Raw genomic sequence first — 17,289 nt, 5'->3', positions numbered from 1 at the left:
GTCTTGTGCAAATGATAACTGTAGGCTTGGTGATAAACGGCAAAAAACGACTTTTCCCAAAAATAAGATCTTATACTATTCATGTAGAAATTGGGTTGACTATTATTTCAAAGTGAATTCTGCAACTGCATTTCTTGAAATAGGTGGTCGTGTCTTCAAAATCCGCCCTTCGATTTGATATGAACGTGTGCCCAAAATCAATTTCCACAAATATATGTGGTGGTGAATGTAATACTAACGCGTAACGCTTCCGACGACACATGTGGGTATGATCGCAAAAAATATGGCTCCAAAATTGACAAACAAATTTCTTTAATGAACAATGAACATATACCGTCAAGCCTGGTTATTTCCATCTAGCACCTTATCTTGAAGTTATTATGGAAAGATGGTTGTGTAGGCTATATCACAGGAGACAATGGATTTTTGTAAACATTTCGATGTCACCGTGTAAAACCTTACTCATCCCACTTTTTTTCCACAACGTCGAACATAACATCTTTAAACATCAAAATGTTTGTATTGCAATCAAATAATTCTTCACGGTTCTGATATTTCATCTCAGATGGCATTGAATGTTGATGTGAGCTCTGGAGATTTTCTAGTAAAAAGCGAAACTGCCTCGTGATTTTCCGAATTGAAAAAATACAAATTAGTTCATCAACTATTTTGAGGCTTTGCTGACGCCTTGAAAATGCTTCGCGGACCCCCGGTTGACAACCACTGATTTAGGACCTTTATTAGGATGGATGAGCTTGAAGCTTCTTCACGAGTAAATATATTCTTGGAACTGGAAAGACACACGCTTAAAATGCATACCAGCGAAAATTTGGCTCGAAGTTTTACTTTATCATGCACTTTTTGAAGATGACGGACCTGATTTGTGGAACAGTATCTCGCCGGATATCCGACAGTTATCGAGCATGTTTACATTAAAGTCATAATACAAACCATTTCTACTGAATCAATACTAGTTACCCCCCTATTTTACCGGACCACGACCTGACATATCGATCTCGCCTTCTGGCACATCTCACCTTTTTTATCACCGGTCCTTTTCTATTTTCTTCTTTTACTTTTCATTTGGCGTGCATGCCAACTTTTTATATCGCCTAGGTCAGATGGGTGTCTGATTTCGAAGACTACTCCAAGTCGTTTCGACACCTTCCTATCTTTCACTGTATGGAAGTCTTCTGGTGTATTGAAATGATGAAATTACCAGCAATAAATTGAATTGGAATATAATGGAGCCCCGAGATTAATCTTGTACCCCAGTTAGATATATTGTGACAATTGCTGAAATCCGAAGGGGTGATTTCCAGAGGTGGTCAAAGTAGTCAAGAAAACTACTCAAGTAGAAGTAGAAGTAGCGACGAAAAAATCTACTCAAGTACGAGTAGAAGTACTTCTGCAATTAGCCACCTAAAACTACTTGAAGTAGAAGTAGAATTGACTGACTTTTATTCTACTCAAGTAAGTAAGTAGTTTTGAAAACGCAGTCTTAATTCGTTCGCATGGACTGTAAAAATCTGCGAATTGAGCTACGCGGCAGGTTCAGAGAGCTTGATTCGTACTGATGCATCCCGGAGGTATCAATTTTACAGAGAAATAGCATTGTTTCGCATCATTGGATGCAAATTATATTATTGATATGAAAATGCGATACTAACCCTTTGTTTACTAGAAGACCCCGTTTTTAGAGAATATCATGGCATGGCGCCCTACTCCATATTACAAGGCCCCAAGTTTGTGCGAAGAGCAATACGTAGAAGTTGTATCGGATACGGTTTCATCACTTTGCGCGATTATCTAACGTTAATAACAAATCTTGTGGATCGTAAAAGTTCTATTTAGTGGAGCTTTATTTTCGGAAAATAGAGGCAATAATCCACTCGCTTTTATTCTTCAACATGTATGTTCTGCAGACAAAAGAACTGAAAGTAATTAGAACTCAATGTATGATACTCGCAATTGAAAGTGAAATACAAATACCACTTCTAAAAAGCGGAAAATATATTTCATGTCTTTTTTCGATAAAGCTTCAAAGGTGATCTACTAAAACAGGTGTAACGTTCAAAAAAGCTGAATTTTCCAGAGTAGCAAGACACGCATGGGCTGCTAGATTACGATATGATAGGTAATTGCCAGATTGTGAAACGGTAGTTTCAAACGTTATGGTGGGCCATATTTACTGTGATGAAATATTTGATATGGGCGACAATGGGTTGTGATAGGAACCAAGCAATCCGGTGCCTAAATTATATTCACTGATACTTTCATGAAAACCTACTTGTCACTCCATCACTAGGCTACTATACGCGAAGCGCAACAAAATTTTTTGGCTTTACTTGACCTTTATGAATAAGAAATGTTGGTACTCCGGGAAAACAGCCCCTAAATTCCTCAGGCTATCTTTCGTATAGGGGGCTTAAACTACTTCTACTTGACAAACGGAAAATAGCGAAAAGTAAGTAAGTAGATCACAAAATATTACGAAGTAGAAGTAGAAGTAGAGAAAATCAGATCTACTTGAGTAAGTATCAGAATTAGGGGACAACTACTTGAGTACTTCTAAAAAGTGAAGTACTTTGTTACTGACCACCTCTGGTGATTTCAGATTTTCAAAGTAGCGTAACACAATATTGGCCATAAAAAGGATTGAAATCACTATATCAGTTTAGCCGGCTCTATGTATTATGATCATTCATAATATCGACACAAACTGACGTATTCAGTGTCGTAGCCGTAAAAGTATTTTGAGGAGGCCACGTATTTGATGAGTTCACGGTTTCACCCCCAAAATAATAAGTAAATAAATTAATAATAACAATGTTCTTGGATGATAAACATCTTTTCTGAGCACTTCGCCTCCAAGATGCCTTCATTCTTTACGGGCAATTTAATGGTTACCATGTATACATACATTTCATAACCACCCACACTCACCCCTTCCGTAGAACGAATCAAGTTTCTACTACGAGATTCACGAACGAGGCGGATTACGTAACAGCGTACACACGACTTCCCTGTTTAGTTCGATTGATTTACTACGCCTTACGCAGAAAAATCGCAACTATTAATCTTATGAAAAATTCATGTTCAAATTGCTTCAAAGTAAATGAACTATTATGGTCAATAATCCTTGTCTGCACCCGTCACTTTTTGGCTAGTGAGCAATGCCATGGACTTGAAAATGTACCACAGGAAAACATATAACTGCTATAATGACAGCAATTTTACGTAAACTGAACGATCACTCTGACTCGGGATCAAAGATTCTGATACTCAGAATGAACTATTTCGTGCTAGCGCCCACGCTGGAGGCGCCAAGGGCCCAAAACTGATTATCTTGATGTTCTTTTGTTTCCTGTTTTCTTTTGCCCTTTTATTTAATTGAAAGTCGATATATATATATATATTTCGTGCTTCAAATTGACATCATCCGTGGTTTGGTTTGGTAGCCATAGAAAGACTGGTATATGAAACATTGAATCCATCTCAACGCTTTGCCTATGTCCTGTAATAACCTGGCATTGATGAAATGATCGTATTTAGATCATCATTAACTTGAAATCGGATGAGACTGTGATTAGGCTTTGTGTTCCACCTTGGCCTGATCGCGCTTGATTATAATATACGCACCAGCCCTCGCTTTCCTAATCCCACTCGAAGGATATTCAATAGATTTTAATCATCTCGATGTCGCGTATCGATGTCGCTATGAAGGTATTACTCGCAGTGTTATTGAAGTCGAGTAAATATTTGTCAAAGAGTCCGAAGTTAAATAAATAGGCTTGTTGAAATGTTGACGATATTTCATTGTAACTCAAAGTACGCCTGTATTGTACCGCATTCAGCAGGATGATTTTCGCAAAACAAATATTCATTTATTTATGAGTGTTCGATTCTTTGGTTTTTGGTAAATTGTGTCGAATGTCAGGGTGTCAAACTCAACATGGGTCGCGGGCCGGGTTAAAACGTGCAGGCCGGCCCAGTAAAATAAATTCACATGTCAAAAACGCCTCCAGAGCATACCCTGCACATTGTGCCACGCATGGCAGCAAACCACTGTATCACTGCGCTTATCCTACATGGAGTTAAGCTTTAAAGCCATACAAAAATGGCATAATGACATAGCTTTGTATTTAGAATGTTATCTGCCCATGACAACAGGCAAATATTAGATTCGTACCGCGTCCAAGAATATAACAGCAGCCGTCAGCGTTACTGTGATCAGCATTACAAAATGATAGATCTGAAGCAAACCAATTCGGACGAATTTACCATGTATATATAGTATATACCTCTTAGAATTAGATTCAATTGACGGACATGCTTGATTCTTTGCGCAGTGAGATCATAATCATCGTAAGCAGAAGCCTGGTGGTGGGAAATCTCTTGATCTGTCGATTGTCTCAGAATATCCCTTCCGCGCGTGGTCAGTAGTGATCAGCAATTTTTAGCGACGCATTTGGAATAGTGACTTGACGAACACGTACGCTAATTTGGAAGACTTTAGCGTATCACAATTAGTCACAAGATCAACATATACAGCATTAGTCACTCAATACGTTACTATAGCATACTCGTGCTCAAAATGAATTGTTCATATACAACAGTGTTCAAAGGAACAAAACTATGAGACACGATTTTCACACAAAACAAAACGAATATAATAAATATTTATTGCCAATCACTGTCACTTCTGCCGTGTGAATCGGGTGTGTTCTGACACCCAGCGAACCGCAGGGATTCACGCGAATCCCGGAAAAGAATCACTGATTTAGAAGATACGCGACATCCTCCAACTTCTGGACCTCTAACTTTTATTTCTTTTTTCAATACCTGTAATAGCCTACCACTTCAGTGCTCATTGCGCACTTATATAGAAAGACGCCATTTCGAATTTCCTATGACATTTACCTACATCATACATACGTACAGTACAGTACATATGTGCATTATCGTCACTCACACCATATGCCTATAAGGGGCAATAGGCATTGTAAGGGTTCAAGTTCGGCAACGTTTCACAGAATTGATACAGTGACGCGAAGATCGGAAGGCGCCTAGGTCATGAGCCCATAAATAAACCAGCAACATTTGGGAAGGGATTCTAGAGTCGACCTCGGCCGTACTCGCACCCACAACCTATTGGTGTTGCAGCTGTAAAACCACTATACCAGAGATTCTCAAACTTTTTTAGACACGCCCCCTTTGTGATAATGAAAAATTCCGCCCCCCCCCCGCTTATAACAACCAGAATTCTAGCAATCCCAACGAATAGTTTGATGGCATGGAAGGTTATGACTTTTGATGATAGAGCTCTCAAATATGAAATTCGGATTATACACAAAACAATAACGCGGAATTGGAGGTCAATCGCGCGGATCGCGAAAATAATTTTCATTTAATCGCAGCTTATTAATTAATATCAAGTACCATCAATTAATATCAACTGTAGGCTAGTGATAAACAGTAGCAAAATGTCTTTCCTTCAAAATATCTTTGTTGTGCCGATAGCAGACGATATATATAAACGAAAGACCTTGGTAGCTCTCACACTCTATTTAACGTCCACTTCCGAATGAATTAACTTTATTAGTTACACTAGCTTTCGGAGCGCCGCTCCTTCATCAGGTGTCAAAGCGAAAGTAACGCAAAAAGAGCAACGCAAAAATATTTTCAATTTGAACATATGCATATTATGGCATCATAGAGAATGAGAAATTCTAGATTCCGGAGTCGCGTACTTCATGACGTCATAGACACAAATAGCAAGTCTGGATTTGAAATGCAAATAGTGAGTTGTGTTCCTAAAATCGGATTGGATAAGGTGTTTATATGCTAATTCAGATGCACAAAATGTGTCAAGTCAAGCATTCATGGTGAAGTGAGACATACATCATCTATCTATATTCAACCCTTGTCGGAAAGTATCAAATTTGTCAATATATTTCTGTTCGGTAGCCTTGCGGAGAGTAGAGTTTTCCATGTTCCCGACCAATACATTGATAGTCATGTCGCTCTCCGAGTGCCCAGCGGAAGAAAAATGATCACCGACAGGCTTCGATTTGTTACCTTTCGAGATATCATATCGGTGACCATTAACTCTCTTGTGGAGAGGTTGACTGGTCTCTCCAACGTACCAGGCATTCGTATATCCTTTTCGACAGCGAATCAATTATACGGCATTACTTGATTTACAAGTAAAATGGCCTTTGGTGTTGTGCCGGGCGGGTCCTCTTGTAATCACGGTGCTGTAATTGAGAATAGCACACGTCTTGCATGATGGTTGTCCGCAATTTTCCACGCCATTTTCTCGTCTTGACCGGGGTAGCCTACTATTTACCAAAATGTTACGCAAGTTGCGTGGTGCCGCATGGCTGGAATAGGTCTTCTCGGGAATACTTCATTGCATTTCGGATCGTTGATTATAGTGTTCGCTGATGTTTTCGTAAAATCTTACGGATCTTTTCCGCTACCGGAAAATAAGTAGTGACCAGCGGCACTTTGTGATCTTGCGTTTCCTCATTGTGATTTCGACTGCAATCAAGGAGTTTTCTCTTCCTGATCAGAACTGATGCTTGCTGCAACGATTGCAAAAAGAAATTCAAGTTTTCAACCGAGGCTTCATCAAACTTGATCTCGCAGTTGTAGAGATGTTATCCCAATCTTACCGCCAATCTTAGCCAAATTTACTGGGGCCAGAAACTTTCCGCACCCTAATGTTCATCAAATGCAATCTAACAGTTTTGAGCAAGTGCAAATGTAAATGCGATCCAAAATTTTGTAATTCGTAGTTATCATGAGCTTCTTTACTTCTGCATTTATTTTAATTTTACAAACCTTATAGGTATCATCCTTATCGCTGACGCCTTGCCAATTACATTTTGTTTGCCTTACTCAGCTCTGAGTATTCGTTTAATTACATTTCATTGACTGTCCTGTAGCCTATTCGCTGTTAGTCGTTGCCAGTCACTCAAACTTTTGATTGTTTATAGTCGCTTAAAATTTTTTCTGTGTTTCTATTTTTCAGTACTCGTGTTTAGGAATAGTTCGAATACGTTGAAGTGTTTTTTTAATTAAAGTGTAATCTACGTATCATGAATGAAACATGAATAGCTTGAGATTGTTGCTAATTACGTCGCTACGATTGTCAATGAACACCTCTCTACCAAACCAATAACACGTTTAACAGTAATTGTAATTGTAATTATTAAAATGTTTAACAGTAATTGTAATTGTAATTGTAATTTGATATTTTTAGCATTGAGTAATTGTAATGTAATTTGAACATGCAAGGGAGTAATTGTAATTGTAATTGTAATTGAACAGAATTAATGTAATTGATCCAACTCTGGTCGCAACATAAATGGCACCAAAATTGAGAAAAATATTTTTAATGAACATTCAACGTCCAGCCTAGTCGTTTCTATCATGCAGCTTATCTTTGTAAGTTATTCCGGAATATTGGTTATGTATATCACAGGGAAAATGGGTTTTGCAAACATTTCGAAGTCGCCCTGATTGACCTGCACGACTGCGAGTTTTATATTTTACCCCAAACCCGAACAAAACGTCCAGCCTGTTGATGTGAAGTCCTGAAGTTTCAGCAGCGATGAAGTGAAACTGCCTCGTGATTGCCCTAATTTAAAGAGATACAATGTTGGTTATTAACCATTTTGCAGATGTAGAGGCTTCGTGGATCCCCTGAAAATGAGTAAAACGTGGCCGATAATTGATGCTGAGAACCACCGTTTTACTCTACGAATACATAGGTGCTAACGTGTCAACCATGTTATACAGGTGCACGCCGGTGTTATGCATTGATTTGTGAAACGCATCATGCAAAACGTAGTCGTTTTTATCTACATCTGTATTTGTAAAATAATTGGTGTAATATAAACATCGAAATTGCGTCGGAAAATACAGCAGCACCAATCATCATTTTGAACCAATCAACTTTACAAAATTATAGTTAAGCAGCAATTACATCGTCCGCACAGCGACTCGGGCTGAGTTGAATTGCATTTATACATAAGAGCGTGTCAGTAGGAAACGAAAATTCTTGCAGTCTACGTTTTAATCAGTGACTGGAGAGATCTTCGAAAGTTATGCTTCGAATTGGTCTTCACAAAGTTGTCCAGAGTCATTTCAAACTCATTCCAAAACGCGACTTTGATGTCAATCATGTCGATCTGTGAGATAGAAGCGTGGATTGATTAGTTATTGTTATGGAGAGCGGCTAATATCCCTATCTTTCCGGTTCACTCATTGCCAAATAGGCTCCTCCTCGCCGTATCATACGTGTAAGCGGTGTCTTATAAAAGCCTGGAAGTGGGCCGTGCTACATGTCGGCAGTTACGAAATAAAAATGAAGTAATTGGTCTGGTGTGATGACCATAGCAGTTGACAAACACCATGAATATCTCAAAACAAACTAATTTCTGTTCTTCCTGAAAATGCGGCTTGAGATACGTATTGTGCGAAACGAGCTAGGCTCGATGTACACACATTTGAAATCCTCATGCTTCTGAAAATTAGCTCTGATGTGACATGAAGTGAACTTGAATTTTGTTGTATTACGTACTAATTAGAAATTCAATTTATTGTCCAAGAATTTGCGAATTCAGGTATTTTAATTCTAATTTTACAGTTTTCTACCTTCGATACAGTGGTTTAAAAGTCAGCAAGTGCTCTATCATATTAGGACAGCGGATATGTGACATTATCATTGCTGGTACAATTACTGTTTGCTAGAAACAACATTCATCGTCCATCGTGATACTGTGTCTTACCTCGCATCGCGACACTATCAACCCACTCAAGCGCTGGTGATTTATTGAGATCTTGCTGACGCAGGCAAACATCTTCTCTGCGTAATATAACGGCAGATTGCGCGCCATCTTAATCATCCGTAACAATGCTTCGCAAAAGGGTCCTTCAAATTTTGCGGGTATCTCCGATTCGATGGTAGTGCCCCATTTCTGGAATTGAATCTGAAGTATTTTAGGGATTTCAGCGGACCGATAATGGTGACGCCAAGGAAAGTTATATCCTACATTCAATTGGAAAATGATTTTGTGCCGTAAAGGAGTGGATTGAAGGTGCAAATACAAGCAATACACACATACACACACACACAGATGGCCATAACATCCGTAGTAGTAGACAAAACCCATGAATACCACAAACAAGCAAACACACAGATGGTCATCATTGAAGGAATTCCACTTAACGAAGTATTCACGCAGGATTTGCACACTTTCGGTAGTTGACTAATTGGTTAAGTTTTGGGACTACACAATTGAATATTCGCGAGGTCATGACTTTAAAAAAAAACGAAAAAACAAGGGCCTTGTTTTAAACATGTTTGTTTTAAATTGATTTTGTTTTAAATGCAACCCTAACCGAAACACGACAAGCAAATGCATGCATTCATTCCAAAGTTGTGATCGCCAAAATCATGTATCACTATAACGTGCGCTTGTGACCAGCCCACAAATGAAATACAGACCTCCGAATATTCGTCTGAAACAGTTTTTAATTCTTCCAGACTGCATCGAGAAAATACTTCTTCAATGATTGTCTCCGAGTCCTCCCTTTTCATCCCGTCATGTAAATCGATGACGCTTTCAGCGACGCTTGAATTGGAAGACTTCACGCCAGTGTATGATAAATGGAATTGCAGAGTCAGGTAAACGCATTGAATGGCAGTAAATTATGTATCGAGCATGACATTCGTAGAATTACGCAACGCAGAGGAACTCGGGAATTGACGACAGAGACGGGGGTGGCAAACATGTACAGTACATGAATACGCACTGCTTCGTCACGGCATGAATGTCAGCGATTTTGGTGCATACGAAAAGTCTCGCGGTCACGTTACCTAACCTAGCAGTAAACAAGAAGTCATCATTACTCAAGTGACTCGCACGATGGTTTGGGAAACCTCATGTGGCGCTTTGGCCAAAAAGGTTGGCCACCCCGGGCGTAACGAAACGCCATGTTGCTGAAAGTGGATAACCACTGCTTTAGACCAGTGGTTCCAAACCTTTTTTGATGTCGGGGCCGCATTTCAAATTTCAGAGTACGTTTGGAGCCGCACAAATACACTCGCTGAGTATAACAAAAATTATAAAGCAGCATCACTACCAAGAAATAAATACACAAATCAATTTAATATCCAACTTAGCATTGGCGTTGAGCTTCAAAAAGTGGGCCAACGCTAAGCTTAATAACAGAGCATGCAGTACGCAGTAGCTGCTTGAGGTGGTCTTCGGTGAATCGATTGCGATATTGATTTTCGATTCTGACCGTTTTGATAAAAAGTGCTTCACATATACAAGTTTATCCAAATAGAGAATCGAATTTCTGGGCGTAGATTACACTGGTCTACAAATTTCGAAAAAAATTTGCGCAAAAATTTTGATGGTGGATTTAGGCTAATATAAGGTTGCTAAATCCGAATCTGTTCTCAGACTTTCTCCATCACGTGAGATTTTGTCCGAATGAATTTTTCTAACTTCCATAAATTCATCAAATTTCGGCTTAGGTTAGTGACATCACGGTAAGCATACAACAGCAACAGATCAAGTATTGTTATTGAAATCATCTATCACAGCGGTTCTCAACCGGGGGTCCGCGAAGCAATTTCAGGGGGTCCGCGAGACCTCTAAATTTTTAAAATGGTTGATAACCTAATTTTTATTTTATTTTTTAATTTGAGAAAGCATGAGGTAGTTTCGCACCACAACTGCTGAAACCTCATGACTCATATCATTATAATAATCGTCTGACATGAGCTATCGTAGTGTGGAAATTCATTTTCAATGCCAATTTTCCCATAACCTGCTGATACAAACATATTGCTGTTTAGAGACGTTTCGTTGGGGTTTGTGGCAAAAATAAAAATATGGAGATAGTATAACGTCAATCAGGGTGACTTCGTAATGTCTGCGAAACCTCGATTTGACGTGTTCTCTGTCTCTTCAAATGAGTGAACCGTCGTTTGAAATAAAATTTCCGAAGTATTTCCCTAATTTTTCCCAATGCAGGGATCGAAACCTCGCCACGAAATCCATTTTTCCTGTGATATACATAACCACTATTTGAAGAGCTTCTTGGAGATACAGAAATTCAATATACAATAGTATTATTCATTTTGAAATGAACCCGAATATTTACGGCTGACACTCGTTATAAATCGGATAATGAAATACCTACTCTTAAAGCCCAGCTATCAGATTTGGCGCATTCTTATTGCGGATGCCCTATCGACAAGGCTGGTTTTTTATGAACAAGGAGTGTTTCGTTGCTGTCAAAGCATTACGCTCCAACCGTGAAATTCATATCACCAGATATGTTGGTATGCAGCCTTGTGTTAATGTTCAATTGCTCATGGTCGAAAATGTTTGCTCGTAAATATATACGTAGACCCGAACAGAACAAGTCGTTTCATGACAGTCTTTCTCAGGTTGGAAAACGTGGATCCATTCTTTGGCGCATAAAATTTGTCTATACTTTTATATTAGGATTTCACTTTGATGGTAGAAACTCTCTGCGGGCCGATCAAAGTGCCGTCGCGGGCCAAATCCGGCCCGTGGTGCGTATGTTGCCAGTCGCTGCGCTAGATGCTGGGCGTGATATGTTCATAAAATATATGTTTCTTAATTTTCGTGCCATAAATGTTGCGATCACACAAAAAGTATCGTCGGAAGCGTTATGCGTTAATATTTCATTATAGCCTCCATCTATCTTTGCGGAAATGGTTTTCGGCACTCCTCGTTAATATCAAAACGAAGACGCGGATTTTCAAGACACGACCACGTACTTCAAGAAATACAGCAGCAAAATTAGCTTTGAAATATTAAAAGTCTACCAATTTATACTTAAATAGTATGATGTTATTTTCAAGAAAAATCATTATTTTGTTGTTTATCACAAGCCTACATTTCATATTTGCACAAGACAGATGAAAGTTGCACCATAATAGAGCAAAAATTGAACTAAAACTTGAGGGGGTCCGCGAGGTTCCGTGGCGGTCAAAAGGGGTCCGCGAAGCCAAAAAGGTTGAGAACCACTGATCTATCATGAAACCTGGGTTTTTGTAGTACAGAATGAGTGAGCAGCGGTTGGGAATCTCTGCTCTAGACGCATTTGAACGAGCTTCCAAGCAGATGGAACGACTCGTCAACATCGTCTAGCGGACGGCTAACTCGATATCACCATAGTATATGAAATTCTTTACTATAAGGCTTCAGCATATTTTAAGTAATATTGTCACCCTATTTTCACTAAGATTCCGATATAAGTAATCTATATGGCAATGGTTTCCATGTTGTACAATATACAATAATGATGATGTCTTACGTTGTTGATGATTGACATATACATTTGCTTCAGCTGTACGTCAATCTTGGACCTCAATATGGCATTCTCGAGGGTTATTTGATATTTGTCTTCATAGTGCACTTTAATAAGATCCATCTCACCCGCAGATTTGGTTTTTAAGACTTCGACGAGCTGAACCAGAAGATAGAATCATTATGAAACGGAATCATCGAATTAGTCGGTGACAATAAGAATAATCGTACTGGATAAGCTACATCAACGATACATCAACACACCATTATCCGATCCGAGAGTTTATATTACCTCAATTTGTCTCCTGCGATCACGCAAAATGTCGTGAATATTTCGCGCGTCGAGCATTTCTGGAGTAGTGTACAAAACCATCAGCAGATCAAGGAACTTTCGGGATGTAATTCTTTTTTTCAGATCCGAGACAAGTTTCTATGAAGGCAAGCATGGAATGTCGATCGTATAGAAAGATTTGTAAGAGTACATCATGAAATGGATTTATTCAACGCTCTATACGAGCATTCAATAACTGAGTCCTTCCGTCCGCAGCAAAACCTAAAACACAATCATTGTGGATGGTCACGGTGCCAACGGTCTGTTCGCCTACGTATTATATGTGTGGACCTCGATAGTTCAGAGGTTTGCAAACGTGGCTTAGTAGGTTTTACCCTCTGAATATTGTATCGAAATAGCCGGATTTTCCAAAAATCAAGGCATTTAAGACATAAATCGTCGACTTTTGAACGTTTCATGCACTCCGATGGCAGCAAGTAACAAAATTCAACTCGAGGTCAAGAGGAACCTTGTGATTTCGTAACTTGGACTAATTTTTGCTATAACAATCCTTTTTAAATCAGGCTAACCATGTCGTGAATAATAAAATTACTGATTGTTCCGTCACTGCAACGTGCCTGGCTTTCACCTCCATTTCTGTGCAATGATGGAGTTAACAATGTCTGAAGTGACCGGAAATAATATATTTGGGATCCAAAATACTTGATGGAACTCGAAGATGTTCCAAGCAGATAGGTCAGGAATTGACATCAGGAAATCGCAATCCCTATTTGACTTGATAAGAGCTTGTAATTGTGAGTCTGACCGGATACGAAACACCGTCTATTGCAATTAGGCTTATGGTAAGGATGATTTATGTGACTTGGTGGTAACATGGGTACAATGTCGATTTAACTCATATGTAGGCTATTGTACACTGCTAGAATCCTTATTTAATCCGAAAGTCAGGACTTGCGTTTCTAATAGTATCGGTTTTAGTTATCCACAAACTCTTAGTAAGCCAGTGCTTGACAAAAAATCGTATATCGTAATAAGCCAGTTCACGCAACGTATAGGGGTTATATGACAAATACATTACAGCGTTTTTTGCTACTTACAGTCCCATTAACGCTTTCATAGATGCACGCGATTTCCATTCTTTGTGGCATTGATCGCGACGACGATAACTCAATGACGTCATCGATATCGTTTCCTGCAATACATTTCAAGCATTTTATCGCATGTTACCATTTGGATAGTATGGACATGAAATACGACATTTTTAAGTTCTCCAAAGGAGCAGAGTGATGCTAAGGTAATGATATCGCATTTACAAACTAGTTCTGCATCTAATGAGGACATCTATCATAGTCATAGTTTACCATATTGACTAAATACAGTCATGCAAACGTAATGTTATGCAGTATTTTCGTATTTTTACTCTCCACAATTGCTATTATATATACTTTGTTTGGATTGAACAGACTGTGAGACCATGATGAACATGAAATTTGTATCGCACAGCAGAGTGATCGACTTGCTGTTTTGCTATGAAGAGTAACTGTTCTATCACGTCTTCGCCAGACATTCGGGCTAAATATGAACCTTAATAAATAAAAATAACAACAATGAAAATAATCATGAATATCTTTTGCGAAAACAATAAGTTTCTTGGTTTCTCTTCTTGAAATATTTCATCTTGGCAGACTTTGGGACAGGAGGAGGAGGAGGAGGAGGAGGACGTAGTTTATTTTTGTCCTTGATGTTTTTGCGGCATATACACCGACTCATGATACACATACACACGATCTGCGCATATGCATACCATGAGTGCATGATGTGCATATGCCGCTGGACAAGGAAGTGCAGATATAGCCTTTACGGCTTTCTAAGTCATGCACCACCCCTCCATGCCATCCCAGTAATGCATGAGCGCCAAGCAGGGAAGCCATGGATACCAGTGTTACTAATCAGGTCTTTGGTCTGACCCGGCCGGGAATCGAACCCACGACCTACCGATCAATAAGCCGGACGCTTAACCATTACGCTATCTTGTCGGTGAAGTGACAGTGACAGTGGGAGGTATCTCTGTTATTCAAACATATCAGACCAATCTCAGCACTTACTTATAGATTTAAACATGCGAAGCGCGTCTGACTCCGGGTCAAACTGGCTGGAGATCCGCACAGTTCCCCGGTAACTTCCACTGCCCTTGAATCGCCTGCTCTTCATCGTAGTTCTTTACAACAGATAGCCTACCCTTCCTAATAAAATTATTTTGCTTCGACACAGTCGAGGTTACCGAAATGCAAACGGAGAATGCCAGCGAAAACGTGGACCGTCGCATTTATAATAAAAACATTGTCTGTGACGTACGTAATTTCAGCCATCAATTATATATGAATAAATCGAAACAAACGCTAAATATTACAGGGCATGCCTTCGATACGCCATGCAGTACTGGATAGTTCTATTTATGCGTATGCCAATTGTGCGTACGCGAGTGCAATCCATTATCGATTGCGACAAGCATTATTGGATTAATATTGCTACATTGCGGATTAAGACAAATTGCGAAAATGTCTTAATCGTGTAGTCGCGGCAAACATGACTGCACGTACCGATGCAACACGTTTCCATACATTTAGTATATTTGATAAATTGAGCATAGTACCGTTCGTGACATACAGACTTTCATAACACTTGTCAAACCGATGAAACTACTTCGTGATAAGCACTGCGGAAAGAGACTGTAGTTTTACAAATATGTGGTATTGACTTTGTATTTTATACTAATTACGTTATTTGTTCAATATACCATGAAATAGGAATGCAAAAGGTAAGGAAAGGACGTGAATTATTTTTTGTCCCTGATGTTTTTGCGGCATATACACCAACGCATGATAGACATACCCACGATCTGGGCATATGCATACCATGAGCACAGGATGTGCATATGCCGTTGGACAAGGAAGGTGCAGATATAGCCTTGTACAGCTTTCTAAGTCTTGCACCACCCCTCCATGCTGTCACGTTATTGCATGAGCGCCAAGCGGGGAAGTCATGGATACCAGTGTTACTAATCAGGTCACTGGTCTGACCCGGCCGGGAAGGCCTGGAAAGATAATCTTCAATGTCACAAGACGTGATGCAAAAATGCAATCATCACCGATTCCAACTAAGAACTGATCATTTACCAGGAAGATTTGTCGGAGAATAACTTTCACCCTGTCATCTAGATTTAGATCGATCCCAATAAGAACGACAATGCAATATTTACAGCAATATCCGGTGGAACGGAAATCAAGACACAATGTAGCACATAGGTTGAAAAGAAGAAAAAGTGATATCTCTAAAGGCGAAAGACACATATATCAATAAGGAACTGTAACTTCTCATGGACGTTGCTCTTCATAACAATTGCAAATTATAGAACTAAAGACTGCATGCAAACCCAGGCTATGTGAATCACGAATTAATCGCATTTAAGAATAATTTTCGATGTATTTGTTGTTACGAGGTATTTGCAATGCCAGTCGGCAATGTGCCTGTCATGAACACGGTATATGCGTCTGACCGGTCACGATTTTTTTGAATATTTGTTCTGGGCGTCAAGACAGGTATGCTACGTCATTCAATTATGCAGTTCAATATGTTCACATCCCGGAATTGCACGCAATCCATTATCCATAACTAGCAACAACGGACATGCATTCGTAACGTGTATGTATGTATAGGCCTACGTGTGTTGTCTGCGACATTAATTTCGCTCCGCTTACTTCGCATTGAAACGAGACCATACATCTATTCTACGAAAACGAATGCAATTTATGTTTGTCATTGCAAACCATCATATAAATTATTAGCGAAATAAACTGTGTATTCAAACCCATAAGGAAGTACTCGAAGTCTGAACCTACCTCGGAATTTAGAAGCCCAGTTCTCGGGGTGTGTCGATTGAATAATTCAGAGGACCTGAGACTTGATAGCGACTGATTAGCATTGCCTATTTATTTATTTCAAATTAATTGGTGCACGGTTTCAGTCAATCATTATTATGAATGAGCATTTCTCTTTCTCCGTTTTCCATGTATTTCTGTAATCGCTGACACAGATCCCCTGATGCTACCTTGCGGAAGATATGGTTCTGATTAATTCATGGTCTTTTTTTATTGTTATTATTATAACACAACATCCTGCACAACATCTGTGCAAGCGGTGACTTATTAAAAGTTGGTCGTGCTACAAACCGGCAGTTACGGAATATAAATAAAGATTATCGACCTGGTGTTAATGGCCATAGTAGTCGACAAACACCATGAATACTACAAACAAACGAACAAACCCAACAGTGGTGCTTTTAGCCTGTTAAGGCTTTGTGCTCCACGATATGACAGTTTTTGTATAGTTCAATGAATTTCTTCGGTTCTTTCATTTTCACTCTCTCATGCAGTCTCTGGTGTCCGGACAATACCGAGAAACCCATTACCGAGAATGCCATTACCGAGAATGGACACCACCGAGAATGGACATTAGCGAGAATTGACACCACCGAGAATGGACTATACCGAGAATGGACACCACAGAGAATGGACGCTACCGAGAATTGACACCACAGAGAATGGACATTGCCGAGAATGGACACCACAG

At 39.4% G+C, this 17,289-nt stretch overlaps 1 protein-coding gene across 1 annotated transcript; it reads right to left on the bottom strand.

Annotated features, from left to right (window-relative positions):
- Positions 1-7,861: 7,861 nt before the first annotated feature.
- Positions 7,862-15,385, bottom strand: LOC145434629 (annexin A6-like). Its single transcript, XM_080311972.1, has 7 exons — positions 14,766-15,385; positions 13,758-13,852; positions 12,661-12,798; positions 12,376-12,528; positions 9,521-9,661; positions 8,802-8,990; positions 7,862-8,201 (listed from the first exon to the last, which is right to left on the bottom strand). Exons 1-7 carry the CDS (start codon positions 14,869-14,871, stop codon positions 8,079-8,081), a joined length of 945 nt encoding a protein of 314 aa, XP_080168098.1. The 5' UTR covers positions 14,872-15,385; the 3' UTR covers positions 7,862-8,078.
- Positions 15,386-17,289: the final 1,904 nt, after the last annotated feature.

The sequence above is a fragment of the Botryllus schlosseri genome, chromosome 2 (genome assembly GCF_051294905.1).
Source record: "Botryllus schlosseri isolate E-star chromosome 2, Bs_hap1, whole genome shotgun sequence".
In the NCBI taxonomy this organism is placed as follows: domain Eukaryota; kingdom Metazoa; phylum Chordata; class Ascidiacea; order Stolidobranchia; family Styelidae; genus Botryllus; species Botryllus schlosseri.
Note: the sequence above shows the minus strand (reverse complement) of the source record. Positions and strands in the feature narration are given on the sequence as shown.